Below are 14517 nucleotides of genomic sequence, written 5' to 3'. Positions count from 1 at the left end.
TGTTTCTAACTCTCTCCCTTCCTCTCTGTAAAAAATCAATAAAAATATATATATATATTTTAAAAATAACAGTGGAGCTTGCATTCTAGCAAATGTGAAATACTGTATACCTTTGATGATCTATTAAATATCTACCTAACAAAAGAGTAACATGCTAATTGACTGTACCTTTGAGAAACCCACCAGACAATCAGGAGTATGCAAATTAACCCAACAAAGATGATGGATTAATTTGCATATGCAGGTGCCAAGTGGCCAGGGGCAGGCAGAATGCGTTGTCGCCCCAGCCCCTGTGGGCCTCTGGGCAGTATGGGAGGGCAGAAGGGAGTCTCCAGCCAGAGCAAAGGCGGTGCCATCAGGGGAAGGAAGGTCCATTCTTGCATCGCTTGAGCGCGCGCGCGCTCGCGCGCGCTCTCTCTCTCCCTCTCTCTCTCTCTCTCTCTCTCTCTCTCTCTCTCTCTCTATATATATATATATATATGTATATATATGCCTAAGCAACTGTTCAACCATTTGGTAACTATGACATGCACTGACCAACAGTGGGCAGTTGCTCAATGCACAGGCATAGGAATATGGAACAGACTGATGAATCTCAGCGGGTAGCATGGGAAGAGAGTAACCAAAGATCTTATATGCATACTAGAGGCCTGGTGCACCGATTTGTGCACCAGTGGGGTCCCTATGGCCTTTGGGGGATTAGGCTGAAACTGGCAATCCGACATCCCCAGAGGGGTCCCAGATTGTGAGAAGGCACAGGCCAGGCCAAGGGACCCCACGGGTACATGAATCCGTGGCCTCTAGTTTTATTATATTTAATGACAGAAAAATTGGAATAAAACCAGTTTTACAATGCTAAGGTCAGTCTCTTTGGAAAACCAACCAATCAAAAGCAATGGGAGATGGAAAAGCTCTTTGTCCAAGGAAAATACAAGATTCCAATCACTAACTACAAAACGTAACTTAAAAGCTGAGATATGCAGGAGTGAGTTGCAAAGATTGTTTTAGATGGAAGATGCTCTTTAATGCCTCTTACCACCCCCCATTTCATTGCCCTGTAAAGTAGGAGGAGTAAGAACTTGGCTAAACTTCACGAAGAGGTGGCTGGCATGGCTCAGTGGTTGAGCATCAACCTACCAACCAGGAGGTCACAGTTGGATTCCCAGTCAGGGCACATGCCAGGGTTATGGGCTCCATCCCCAGTGTGGGGTGTGCAGGAGGCAGCCTCTCCCACTGCCTTCCTCTCTGAAACCAATAAAAATACTTAAATATATACATTATATATATTATATATATCAAATATATATTATATTTGATATATATAATATATCATTTTGCTGGAGAAGCTCAAAGGACACCAAGAAGGTAACAAGCAGAGAAGCCCGCCCCTTTGGTGGGGTCCGTGCCAGCCCCGGACTCACGCGAGAGGGCTGAGCTAGGACGCGCGGTGAGCGTGGCCGGGAGCCTCCCCGGATCCCCGAAGGCGGCTTGGCGGGGGAGTGTGATTGAGCGAGGGAAGGTGTCACACCTACCGCACGTGTGCAAGCCGGCTGGCTCCCCGACCCGCCCTTCGGCCCACACAACCAGCCGGGCGTTGCCCGCGCGCTCAGAACGTCACCCTCAGAGACACCTGTCGGGGCGCCACGCCCGCTCCGCCTCGCGCATGCGTCTTGCGTGTCGCCGGGGCGTGGGGTCACGTGTTCCGGCGCGGGCGTCTCCGCGGGGGAACTTCCGGTCACGGCTGCCGCGGCCGCCCCCCGGGGACCACGGGAGTCCCGGGCGGTGCGCGGCGAGAGCAGGCCCGGGGCGGGCCCGGATTCGCCGCGAGGTATGCCGCGTACCCGCCCCCGGGCGAGGGGGCCCGGGGGACGCGGGAGACGGCGTCGGCTGGGGCGGGGCGGGGCGGCGTCCTGCTGCGAGGGGCGGGGAGGTCCCCCTGCGCCGCCTGTCCTGCGCTCTCCGCCGCCGCCCTCCTCTTCCCGAGCTCCGGCCGGGGCCCCGCACCGCCGCCCCGTCCCGGGGCCGGACCTGCAGGCCGGGCGCGCCGGGCGGACCGCGTCTGAGCCTCCCTGAGCGCGCTCTGCCCTCAGTGCCGGCCCGTCAGCCCCGCCGCCGAAATCCGACTCCCGGAGTCACCCTGAGGCCCCCCCCCTCCCCGGGCGCCCACAGCCGGCTCACCCCGGAGCTCGGCGTTTCACCGCCGCTCCCGGCTCCGGCCTCTGCTCCCCGCCCGCGCCCCGCGGCGCGCCCCTCCGGCCGGGACCGTTGCGGGACCCGATGGTTAGCAGCCTCCGCTCCCGCTGCCGCCCGCCCCTCTGCAGCGGCGGCGGCTCAGGGTCCCGGCCTGAGCCCAGCGGCCCTTGCCCTCAGGAGAATGCCTGGGCTCCTTTAAGGCTGAGAGGCGTTTTCTGTCGTCCCGTGCTCACACGTGCAGCTTCGCTTGTTCCCTGTTTATGCTCCACAGTTTATGCCCCAGTAACCCCAGGCCCTGAGGTTCCTGGTGGAGGCCAGACTGGCTCTCACTCAGAATGGGCCAGTCGTTCCCTCTGTTTGGAGTCTATTTTCCCAGCTTCTACATGACTCAGCGCAGGCTTCGTCCTCAAGAAACCTCCCTCTGCGCCGGGTCCGGGGTCCGGGGTCCGGAGCCCGGGCCGCACCTGGCAGCCCTTGCCCCTGGAGCAGCCCCCAGTGGTGATGGCCGATCCATGAGGCTGTCTCACCACGTAAATGTTCTGTGAGGCGTGAGGACCTGTCAGATTCTTTTCTGCTCTCCCAGTGCCCAGCACAGGGTCTCTTGACACATAGTAGGTCCTATGAATGGTTGTGAGATCTCAGTCAGAATGCTGAGTCAGTTCTCTAGGCTGGAGCAGAACTGCCCAATAGAAATTTTTGTGACAAAAAGTGTTCAGTATTTGTGCTGGCCAATAACTGAGAAACTGGATTTTTAATTGATTTCCATGTAAGGAGCCATGGCTACGGTGTTTGACAGCACAGCTTTAGAGCCTTTCTGAATCCCACCCAGCCTTATACACACCCACCCCTTGCCTGGAGTTACTTCACGGAATCTGTCTTCCTGGCTGCTCCCCACTCAACCTTGGGTTTAATCCAAATTTGTCCGAGTGTTTCACGCTCCCTGTAAGCCCCTTTGCAGGTGGTCCTCATCCCTTCTCTCTCCTTTTGTTTGCTGCAGTGCCATGCTTTGCGTGTTAGTATTTCACTCTGATCGTAAGCATTGCCTTTTCCCTTGTGAGCTGAGTTGACTGACCACACCTCACTAAGGCAGCGCTTTGGGGAAGGGGCTTATAGGCTGCTCCAGTCTGAGTCTCTTCCCTTCCCCACCAGACAGGTATCTAGGCTGCCAAGATGCCAGGGCCAAGACCTCGGAAGGGCCCTCAGGCCAGTGGTCAGGGTGCGGCAGTTGCCAAGCAGGTATGTATGTGGCCTTCACCCCTGAGCCAGGGCGGGGGTTCCTCAGCGGCCTGGCGAACTGGGCTATCTGTGTGGTGTCACCATTAGCGCAGAGACTTGGAGCAGGGCCTCCCGGGATTGACAGAGCCCTGGAGACACTCTGGCCTCTGCCGTACACAGGCCTGAACCCGCCTGTGTTTCAGCCCAGGCACCCTCCTGCCATGGCCACCTGCTTACGAGTGATCTGGAGGATTCAGGAACCACCAGTTTATGGGGTACCGATGTGGCCTCAGCACTCTCATGGGTTCTTTTAGGCCCTAAATCTAGGGTCACAGCTCTTCTTATTGGCTCCAGATGCCAGGGCTTGAGGGCTAATCCACTGGGAGAGCTTTGCAGCCTTATGGGTCTGTTCCCTAATCTGTTTATTCTGGGCTCAAGTCCTGGGACTTCTTAAAAGAAGCAGGTAAGGGAGGTGGTAGGATAAAGGGCATAGACTCAAGGCATGTGACCTCATTTTAAGTTCTAGCTCTGCCACTGAACAAGGTCGTCTCAGTATCATCTGAATGTGATAAAGGGCCTACCTTTATTTAGGATAGTCAGACTCATACAGACAACGTAGAATGTGGTTATTGGGCTGGGGCAAGGGGAATTGGTGAATTATTGTTTAATGGGTGCACAGTTTGAGTTTGGCAAGATGGAAAGTGTGGATGGATAGTGGTGATAGTAGCACAGCAGTTAGATGTACTTAATGCCACTGACTGTACACTTAAAAATGGTTATGATCATAGTTTTCAGATTATGTGTTTTATAATTTAAAAAAAATAGAACCTATTCCTTAGGATTGTGAGAATTAACTAAGGTAAGCACATAGAGTACTAGGTAAATACAGTGCTGTTATTGTTGTAATAACAATGGCACTGTGCTCCTACTGTCTTTATGGTCACCAGAGAGCATACTGGGGGTAACACTGTAGGCCCCGGTTTCCCTTTCTGCACATTGGGCCTCACTCAGTGAAGGAGCCATGATCTCCAGGAGCCGGTCTGTGGGGCGGGGCTGCATCCTTGGCCCCATTGTGTGGTTCCTAAGAAATGTTCTCTGCCCTCAGCTGGGGCTCTTTGTGGAGTTCAGCCCCGAGGACATGCTGCTGGGGGTGGAGGAGACTGAAGACGACGGGGACCTGGAGGCGGAGCTGCTGGCCCTCACTGGGGAATCGGGGACCGCGGGCAGGAAGCCAGCCCCCAGAGGGAAGGGTATGTTGTCGGTGCTGGGCTGGGCTTGGTGCTGGGACCAGATGGGCTCAAGCAGGTGGAGGAGAGGGTCCTCTCACAGCTGAGGATGCGCCACATCCCCTGGTCCTCCTGATACCGCGTCCCTCCTGCCGTCTCACCGAGGGCTCGCCTTGCCCGGCTCACACACTGTGTGGTGGGGAGTGCCCTCCCCTGGGCTGCCCCTCTTCCTGTGGACAGTCAGCTGTGTGCTGCGCTGGCTGGCTGAGTCTCTGCCCTTAGCCCTGCCAGGGGGCTCAGCACAGACTGGATTGGGCACTAATACGTGCGGAGAAGTTGTATCCGATGAACAGCCTGGAAGAGGACAGAGACCTGAAGTCTGGGCGGGTCAGAGGATCTAAATCTTCCTCCTCTCACAGGTCCCAGGCCCTGTCTCCTGAGTGAGGACAATGGGAGGACCATGGCCCTCCATTTGTTCTAACCTTTGGGGTTAGATGAGCCTGGTTTGAGTCATGGCTCTACCGCTTAATAAGATTGCAATTAATAACAAAATTAATATTGGTAGTTCTCAGTTTACTTTTATAGGAGATAATGTGGCCTATCTTGCAGAATCATTGTGAAGCTCAAATGGGTGTTAACAGACTTTACATATGTGAAAGGTGTAGTTAGGAGAAAAGGATGAATGTGTCTGAAGAACTAGAGCAGACCTGACCCTGAGAAGGGCCCAGGAAGGTTTCCTGCTGAGGCCTTCAGCGCCGGGTCCTGACGGCAGGGCGGGAGTCTCCCGGTGGGACCGGCTGAGGAGGGCAGGGCTTCTCCCGGTGTGAAATGTGCAGCCATTGAAGGCTCTTCTCCACTCTTCACGGACCTTTTCTGAGGCCCGACCCTCTGTCTCCCCAGCCCCCTTGCCCATGGCCCACATCGAGAAGCTGGCAGCGGACTGCATGCGGGATGTGGAGGACGAGGAGGAGGAGGACGGGCTGGAGGACGATGCAGACTTGCTGGTGCGTCTGCCAAGCCGGTGTCCCGGGCCTGATCAAACCTGCCCTGCCCTGGGGAGGCTGGGCTCTGTTCCTGTGAGCTCTCATGTTGTGCCACTGCCCTGCCCTTGGAGCCGTTTCCTGGCTGTACGGTGTGAGACGGTTTCCTTTGATGGCTGGGCTGCACTTTGTACGGGGGGTTCTCAGACTTGTGGTCTCACCGCCTTCAGTCAGAGTAAAGAAGGGTTGTGGTAAAGGGGGCGTCCAGGCACAGGGGCTGATGTCGGGAAGGACTGCCGGGGAAGAGGGCCGTTTTCGGATCCTTTCATCGTATGTATGGCCCTGAGGCCCCCACACTCCTATGACTTGTGTCTCCCCAGACTGAGCTGCAAGAGGTCCTGGGTGCAGATGGGGAAGGTGGGTCGCTGCATGGCGATGAGACAGCCGTCCTGGGTAGCTGTGAGGACGAAAAGGGACAGGAAAACATTGAGCCTCCAGTGCAGACACCTCTCCTAACAGCCTCAGTCCCGGCACCTCAGGTAGGTTCTTCAGGGGCCTCTGACACCCCTGCATGTCTCCGTATAACGTGCATGTAGCCTGGCTTGCTTAGGAAGAGGGCAGTAACCCTCTTAGGCCCTCCCCAGCGGTGCCCCTGCGTAAGCAGTGACTGAGCATGAGGAACTCTTTGGTGCCGGGCGGCCTCAGAGGTCTCTCTGTTCACCAAGACCACCCCTTGTGTCCTTCACAGCTTGTCTGGGCGTCAGTGTTTGCTCTGATGTGGCCTCTGGCCTCTCCAGCAGGTCTGTGCCTCCTCCTCGAGGCTTTGAGGAGCTCCTTCTCCTTGAACCCAAGAGCTCCTTTTCCTGGGGCAGCTTTGTTGCAGGGAGGGAGCAGCAAGGGCCTAGCTGGCCCTGGAGTGGCCGGGCCCTGACCTGGAGTATCTACAGGCTGGAGGGCCTCAGGGGCTGCAGGCTCTGCTGGAAGATCGGATCCGCAATTACCGGGAGGCTGCGGCCAGCGCCAAGGAGGCAGGGGACGCAGCCAAGACGCGGCGCTGTGAGCGTGGCCTAAAGGTAGGGGGCGCCCAGCCAGGGGGCAGGGCTGGGAGGGGGCGCCGAGGGCGGCAAGAGGTTGGGCCAGTGGTGGGGGGAGGCCTCCCGCTGGCCTGGTGGAGGTGGAGGGTCCGACTGGGTCTCTGGTTCTCTTCCCCAGACCCTAGAGTCCCAGCTGGCCTCTGTGAGGAGAGGCAGGAAGATCAATGAGGAGGAGATCCCGCCCCCCGTGGCCGTGGGCAGGAAAGCCCCGGCCCCTCAGGAAACCGCTCCCCCCTCCACGCCGCCAGGTACCCCGAGACTCTCAGTCCTGTCTGTTCCCAAGGTCAGGGCCCCCGGCCTGCTCCCCATCTGCCCTGCCGATGGCCCGATCACTTTCCTGTGGTGCTGGCAACCCCGGTGCACGTTCTTCTCTGACCCTGATGCCCCCTCTCCGGGCCATTTGTTCCTCCATAGACAACCCTTCTCAGCCCGAGACAAGCGTGGGCGGCCCTGGCACCTCTGCCCCACCCGATTCGGACCCAGACCCACGGGCCCTGTTGCTGGCCCGACAGAGAGACTACAAAGCGGCTGCCCTGAGTGCCAAGCGGGCTGGCGACCTGGACCGGGCCCGAGAGCTCATGAGGATCGGGAAGGTACGACAGCTGCCAGGGCCCTGCACCCACTCCTTTCCCAGTTGGGGCAGTGGCCTGCTCATGGTCACGCAGCTGGCCTGGGCTTGAGTGAGGGGAGTTTTTCGGCCCAGGCCCCGGGGTTCCTGGCTAATGAGCACCTGCTTTTCTTCCTGCTGGGCAGAGGTTCGGGGCCGTCCTGGAGGCCCTGGAGAAGGGGCAGCCTGTGGACCTGAGCGCCATGCCCCCAGCACCGGAGGGTCAGTATGGGGATGGGGGAGGGAACCTGCTCAGGCCGGACTAGCCGGGCACCCCCACCTATTCTTCTGCTCTGGGTCCCCAGACCTGAAGGCCCTCACAGCACCCACAGTCACACCCCCAGCAGTGGAGCGAGTGCAGCCAGTGATGGCCCCTGACACCCCCGGCACCCCAGGTAGGATGGGACGGTGGGACTGTGGAGGGGGCCTGGGGAGAGGTAGGCAGAGCTGACGCTCTCTCCTTCCTCCTCTCAAGCGGCCCATGCTGAGCCGCAGACGGTGCTGGACGCCCTGCAGCAGAGGCTGAACAAGTACCGGGAGGCGGGCAGCCAGGCCCGGGCCGGCGGGGCGGAGCGCAAGGCCCGGATGCACGAGCGCATTGCCAAGGTGGGCCTGCAGCCTGGGGCGCCCGTCAGCCCTCTGCGGCTGCTCCTGCCCTTGCAGCTAGAGCTTCCGACTGTCTGCCTCTTTCAGGCTCTTGCTGCCTCAGGGGCTTTTTCCTCCTGGGTGGGGCTGCTTTTGGTCTTCTTGTCTCTTTGTGGAGCCTGCAGACCCCTGCTGCAATAGCCCTCCCTCCCTTCCCTCGCAGCAATATCAAGATGCCATCCGAGCGCACCGAGCAGGACGCAGAGTTGATTTTGCTGAGTTGCCCGTTCCTCCAGGTAAGTGGTGCTTGGCCTAGGGTCCCTGAAATCTCGGAGGAGGAGGGAAATGATTCTCAGATGGCTGCCTCCACCTGTGGGAGCCAGCTATCCCAGCCATGCCCCGAAGAGCCAGCTGAGCCACAGAGGCCGCCCCAGCCCTCAGCCAGCTCTCTCCCCTACAGGATTCCCCCCCATCCCCGGTCTGGAGCCCGTCACCGGCACTGAGGCAGATGCAGTAGCAGCTGCTTTAGCAGCTGCCCAGAAACTGGCCTCTGAGGAAGCAGCCCCAGCAGAGGAAGATGGGGATGAGGACGAGGTTTGGCTGAGGGCCCAGACTCCAGGGATGGGGGATGGGGGTAGCAGATGAGGGGTAAACCTAGACCCTGTTGTCCATTTTGCAGAGAAAAAACTTGGCCAAGGGCACCCAGATAGGCATCATCAGAGCTAGATTCAAATGGACGTCTTTCTAACTCCAGAGTCCATGTTCTAGCCCACATGTGTCAAACACAAGGCCCGCGGGCCAAATCCGTCCCGCCAGGCCTTGCAATGTGGCCCGCACCGCGCTGTCATCACTGCACTCCGCTGCGTTTCCATCACAATGACAGTTTATGACTGTTCAGTAAACCATTCGGCCCGCGATTTAGGCTGGATTTTAGATTTTGGCCCCTTCTCTGATTGAGTTCGACACCCCTATTCTAGCCCTAACACCCTACTGTCTGCTGTTGGGAAAATTAGCTCAGAGCTTCGGGGATTCTGTGGGGCCCACAAGGGGAGGCATCCTCTCATTTCACACAACAAGTTAGTGCCGTGTTAGACGAGAGTCCGGGCTGCTGCGGCCGGGTGGGGAACAGATTCCCTGTGACCCCCTCTTGGGCACCTGCAGGACGAGCCTCCAACCCAGGCCCCAGCTTCGAAGAAGCCTCTGGTATCTCCCGCCCGGCCCCTGCCTGAGCCCAAGGCCTCGAGTTCTAAGGAGTCCCTGAGTCCCTCTGGTGAGTTGGGGAGAAGAGGGGTGGAGGACGGAAGGTGCAGCGAGGGCAGGCATGGCTCTAACCAGCATGGCTCTGCCCTTAGGGCGGGAGCAGTTGGCACTGCTAGAGGCCCGCAAACTGCAGTACCAGCGGGCAGCCCTGCAGGCCAAGCGCGGCCAGGACCTGGAACAGGCCAAAGCTCACCTGCGGCTGGCCAAACGCCTCGAGGCTCAGATCGCCCAGGTCCGAGCCGGCAGACCTGTGGACCTCGCCAAGGTGAGCCCCTCCTGTTTAAGCAGGACTTTCCAGGCAGAGGAGGCTGTGAACCAGGCAGCTCCTGGACGCCATGTCCATTGCCATCAGCCATCCCTTCATTGAGAGGTGGGACTCGGATAGAATGTGGTGAGTGCTGGAAAAGCCTTTTGTTGGGCGCCTCTGCCTCGGCCCCAAGAGGCCAGGAAGGGCCAGGTGGGGGGCAGGATATCTCGCAGCCTGGGGCAGGCGGGAGGCAGCGGGTGGTAGAAGCTGGGGAACATTCAGAGTGGATCCCTGCATGTGCCGGGCCAGTAGGGGGATGATCTGACTCTTGGCGCCTGGGGGGTGTGACCTTGGCAGGTGCCTTCACCCTTGACGGACGAGGAGGGTGACTTTATCCTCATTCACCACGAAGACCTGCCGCTCTCCCAGAAGGCCGAGGAAGTGTACGCCCAGCTACACAAAATGCTGCTGGAGCAACACGAGGTCAGTTGCCTGCTTGCCTCTCTTCCCTTCAGAGCCAACACCCTGCCTTTGGGGAATGGCATGCGGCTCAGACCAGAGAGGCCTGGTTGCAAATTCTGGCTCTTCTACTTCCTAGCTGTTTGACCTGGCACAAGGCACTTCCGCTCTCTGAACCACATTTTCATCTATAAAATGGGATGGTTAATATCTCAGGGTGGTTATGAAGTTCAGACAACAGACTGGAGGGCAAAGCACTTCGAAGATCAGAGGAAGATTAGGAGACACATACACATATTTGTTTATACGAAAATATACATATATTTGCACATATCGTTCTGAACTGCTGCCGGCAAGTCTGCTTTCTAAAGTGATGTTTCTCTTAGGTTTTGCACGAATATTATTGTGATTTATGGGGGGGTGGGGGGGTATAACACGTAAGGTTTTCTGTAGTAAATAATTTGGGTAATAAAATAGGAGTTTGCTAATTGAATTTTGGGGTATGGTAAGAGCCACAGGAAGGAAAACAGCAAAAGCTTAGGGACTTGGAAAGTGATCTTGGGGAGGATATGTGTTGGGGGAGAAGAGCGGGGAGACTATAGGACAAGTTTGGAGCTTTCAGAAGTCAGGCCTCTAAAATCAACCTAGACCCACTCTGGGCCTCTATTTTCAGAAGTGTCTGCTGTTCTCCAAGCAGTTCATGCACCAGGGCAACGTGGCCGAGACCACCCGGTAACTGCAGGGCTGCAGCGGGGGGCAGGGAGCAGAACATGGCCCTGATGAGCTCACGCGTGCGCCTGTCCCTGTCAGGTTCGAGAAGCTCGCTCAGGACCGCAAGAAGCAGCTCGAGATCCTACAGCTGGCCCAGGCGCAGGGCCTTGACCCTCCTAGCCACCACTTTGAGTCAAAGACATTCCAGACTGTGAGGTACGGAAGCCTGAGACAATGGCTCCATGTAGGAATGAGCCAAGAGGCTGGGAGCCAAGACTGGGGACTTAGGCCCGTTTAGTAAGAATTCCCGGGCTTGGTCCTGCCATGGCCCTGGGCCTAGGGATGTGGGAGGTAGGGCGTGGTGCCTGCCTGTCAGGAGCTCAGAGCTGTGGGTGGCTGAGGTCTGGACTGAGGTCTTTGTACCAGCTCTGCTGCTCCCAGCCCAGACGAGCTGTGCCTCCCTGCTCCCACTATTTCTGAGCACAACCTGGCAGGTAGGCCGTCCCTGGAAGCAGGGACCCTTCCCCACAGCACAGCTTCACTTTGGGCTCTTCCCCTTGTTTCTGGCTGTAGGATCTTCTCGGAACTCAACAGCACAGAAATGCATCTGATCGTTGTCCGGGGAATGAACCTCCCAGCTCCTCCAGGTAGCCCAAGGGCCACCCCTACTCCAGGAGGGTCTTGCCTAGACACTCTGCCCCAGCCAATGGGAGGCACTGGCTCCCCTTCATCTAAGGTGCTGACCCCCATTTCTCCTTTATAGGGGTGACCCCTGATGACTTGGATGCTTTTGTGCGGTTTGAGTTCCACTACCCTAACTCGGTGAGGGTCAGGTAGAGCTAGAACCCCATCTTCTGTTCGGGGACCTGGTGGTGTTTCTCCGTCCCTGGGAGGTCTGGCCACAGGGATAGGCGTCCCTTCTCTCAGCACTGGCTTAACCCAAAGGACCCGTTTTTCAAGCTGACCACCCTTCTTCCTCTTGCCGCTTTAGGACCAGGCTCAAAAAAGCAAAACAGCTGTGGTGAAGAACACAAACTCTCCAGGTGGGGGCCGCTTTCTCCTCCCTCATTCTCTGATATGTGCATGTGCAGCATTTGTGTTTCCAGATCTGTTATCTTACTTGGTACTTAACTTGGGAGATAAAAGCAGCTATTACCACTTCTCTTATGTAGTTGGGGAAACTGGGGCTTGGAGAGAAAAAGGGACTTGCCTATGGCCTCCAAGCACAAAGGTGGTGGGAATGCAATCCCTACTCCAAATTCCATGTCCCTCCCATTTGAGCAAAATCTGTCTTTTTTTAAAAAAATATATTTTATTGATTTTTTTTTTACAGAAAGGAAGAGAGAGGGATAGTTAGAAACATCGATGAGAGAGAATCATCGATCAGTTGCCTCTTGCACATCCCCTACTGGGGATGTGCCCACAACCAAGGTACATGCCCTTGACCTGAATCGAACCTGGGACATTTCAGTCCACAGGCTGATGCTCTATCCACTGAGCCAAACTGGTTTCTGCTATTTTATTGATTTTTTATAGAGAGGAAGAGAGAGGGATAGAGAGAAACATCGATTAGAGAAAAACATTGATCAGTTGCCTCTTGCACACCCCCTATTGGGGATGTGCCCGCAACCAAGGCACATGCCCTTGACTGGAATCGAACCCAGGACTTTTCAGTCCGCAGGCCAAAGCTCTATCCACTGAGCCAAACCGGTTTCGGCAAAATCTGTCTTAAGAGCACAAGAACTGAGTGGATTTGCAAGACCAGGACCTAGGTTCCACACCCTCTGGTGGTAGTCTTACTGAGTGACAGGCAGAGCAATCCAGAGGGGAGATCAGCCCCTGGGAAGTCCCTGGTAGCCAAGCCCCTTCTCCCACTCTTGCAGAATTTGATCAGCTCTTCAAATTAAACATCAACCGAAATCACCGGGGCTTCAGAAGGGTGATCCAAAGCAAAGGAATCAAGTTTGAAATCTTCCACAAAGGGTGAGACCCCGTCAGTCATACTGCCAAGGTGGGCTCGGAGGAAGGAAAGGCTTCTATTGCTGCCATCCCTGCTGCTACTCAGCTTTCTTGTGCTGGTCTCAGCCAGCTCATTCCTGCTTCCCCTGCCCAGTCCAATCCTCTGCTGACCCTTGGCTCCCCAGATCCTTCTTCAGAAGTGACAAGCTGGTCGGCACAGCGCACCTGAAACTGGAGCAGCTGGAGAACGAGTGTGAGATCAGAGAGATTTTGGAGGTAGGACCGAGATTGTAGAGGTGGGGTGGGGGAACCAGAGGGCTGGCAAGTGAAAAGCCACTGTTCCCTGAGCATCAGTCCACTGTAGGATTTTTGTACCCATTAAAAATAGCCACAAGTGTGCTGTGCAGTAGGTGCTATGCCCATTTTACAGGTTGAGATTCAGAGGGACTGACAAAACTTTCTAGCATCACCCTTTCGGAAAGTAGCTGTTCTTTAACACTCTGGGCCACTCGAGTTCCCAGGGGTGGCGGAGGACGGCCCGGTCATTGCTATCAACTTGGCACTCCTACATACGAAGGACAGAGTCATGGTTGGACAGTAGTCCGGCAGCTTGATGAAATGAAACAAGCTCTGGCATAAAGTCCATAAGGATTTCACAATCTGGGACCCCCACAGTGAAGCCAGACTGTTAAGGAATTGGCCCAGACAGCTCTTTCAGCTCCCATGAACTCATAAAAAATTTTTTTAAAAATACATTTTTATTGATTTTGTACAGAGAGAAAGGGAGAGAGTTAGAAACATCGATGAGACATCGATCAGCTGCCTCCTGCACACCCCCTACTGGGGATGTGCCCGCAACCAATGTATAATACATGCCCTTGACCGGAATCGAACCCTGGACCTTTCAGTCCCCAAGCCGACGCTCTATCCATTGAGCCAAACCGGCCTTGGCAAACTCATCAAATTTCACAGCAGTGACTCTGCTTGCCTTTGACATGAGGAAACAGGTCCAGAGAGAAGGGTGTGTCCTCAGCAGTGTGTGGCCGAGACCCTTGCTGCTGCCTTCATAAGTGGGGCTTTTCCCACCATGGTGCCCCCACCTCCCTCTGCCACTTTCCTGGGGCTTTTTACTAAGTGGTTGGTATTGGCCACATTGGCGGTTAGACTTCTTAAGGCTGCAACACTCCCTGCCTTGCACACCAGCTTCCCCTTCCTGCCCAGGAGGGAGGCAGCATGGTGGGTAGAAAGGAACCCCCGGCCTGGTTCTCGTTCTGGCCTCACCGCACTGGCAGTGTATAGAGATCCACTCTCTGGGCCATCTGTGAAGTGAGGGTCTGGGCTTAGTGGTTTTTCAGATTGCACCTTTAAGCCAGAGGATTTCTTCCATGGGGAAACTGAGTGACCAGAGTTATTTGGATTTACATATTCTTTTTGGTAAGACTTACCTGTGAGGTGGGCAGCTCTCTGGACCCACCATCAGGGTTGTCATGAAGTAGAGATTCCTATGTTGATAGCACAAAATGTTTTAACTCCTCATCCTTTACCTGTGAGCACAGAGAGCTGCCTGCTCCAGCCTGTCCCCATCGGTTACCATCTCCTCTCTGCGATCCTCAGGTCCTGGATGGAAGGAAGCCCACTGGGGGCAAGCTGGAGGTGAAGGTGCGGCTGCGGGAGCCTCTGAGCGGCCAGGACATTCAGCTGGTCACCGAGAACTGGCTGGTCCTGGAGCCGAGGGGCCTGTGAGGTGGGCAGCTCTGCGGACTCTCGGAACCTCGGCCCAGGCCCCACCGGGCACTTCCAGCGCGCAGCTCACGTCGGGGGAGAAAGCCTCAGCGGTTCTCATCTGTGAGGAGGATCAAAAGGCCCAACTGTTGGGTAGGCCTTGGCCTGAGTTTCTTAGGAACCTCAGTAGATCCTCGGAGGGAAGTTAAACCCAGGTCAGTTTTCAGGAAAACCTTTCTGAACTCTATTTGTATATTCA

At 56.3% G+C, this 14517-nt stretch overlaps 1 protein-coding gene and 1 long non-coding RNA gene across 4 annotated transcripts in view; one reads left to right on the top strand and one right to left on the bottom strand.

The window, feature by feature from the left end:
• LOC123652718 overlaps positions 1-1646 on the bottom strand; it is a 12061-nt gene extending 10415 nt beyond the window's left edge. Inside the window, exon 1 of the long non-coding RNA XR_006742189.1 lies at positions 1533-1646. This is a non-coding gene — a long non-coding RNA (uncharacterized LOC123652718). The remainder of the gene's footprint in view (positions 1-1532) is intronic.
• CC2D1B (coiled-coil and C2 domain containing 1B) lies at positions 1622-14517 on the top strand. 3 transcript variants are annotated; one of them, XM_036447293.2, is made up of 24 exons: positions 1707-1828; positions 3343-3429; positions 4514-4658; positions 5535-5638; positions 5995-6153; positions 6562-6687; positions 6827-6956; positions 7123-7301; positions 7462-7537; positions 7621-7710; positions 7791-7921; positions 8124-8196; positions 8361-8494; positions 9062-9170; positions 9253-9425; positions 9765-9890; positions 10540-10598; positions 10677-10793; positions 11151-11224; positions 11341-11399; positions 11569-11620; positions 12461-12560; positions 12722-12812; positions 14151-14517. In XM_036447293.2, exons 2-24 carry the CDS (start codon positions 3364-3366, stop codon positions 14277-14279), a joined length of 2502 nt encoding a protein of 833 aa, XP_036303186.2. In that variant the 5' UTR covers positions 1707-1828; positions 3343-3363; the 3' UTR covers positions 14280-14517. The 3 variants fall into 3 exon arrangements, with proteins under 3 accessions (XP_045440557.1, XP_036303186.2, XP_045440558.1); XM_045584602.1 differs by having other exon boundaries at positions 1718-1828; positions 3347-3429; XM_045584601.1 differs by lacking the exon at positions 5535-5638 and having other exon boundaries at positions 1622-1828; positions 3347-3429.

Source organism: Pipistrellus kuhlii, unplaced genomic scaffold (assembly GCF_014108245.1).
Source record: "Pipistrellus kuhlii isolate mPipKuh1 unplaced genomic scaffold, mPipKuh1.p scaffold_m20_p_2, whole genome shotgun sequence".
Taxonomy (NCBI): Eukaryota; Metazoa; Chordata; class Mammalia; order Chiroptera; family Vespertilionidae; genus Pipistrellus; species Pipistrellus kuhlii.
Note: the sequence above shows the minus strand (reverse complement) of the source record. Positions and strands in the feature narration are given on the sequence as shown.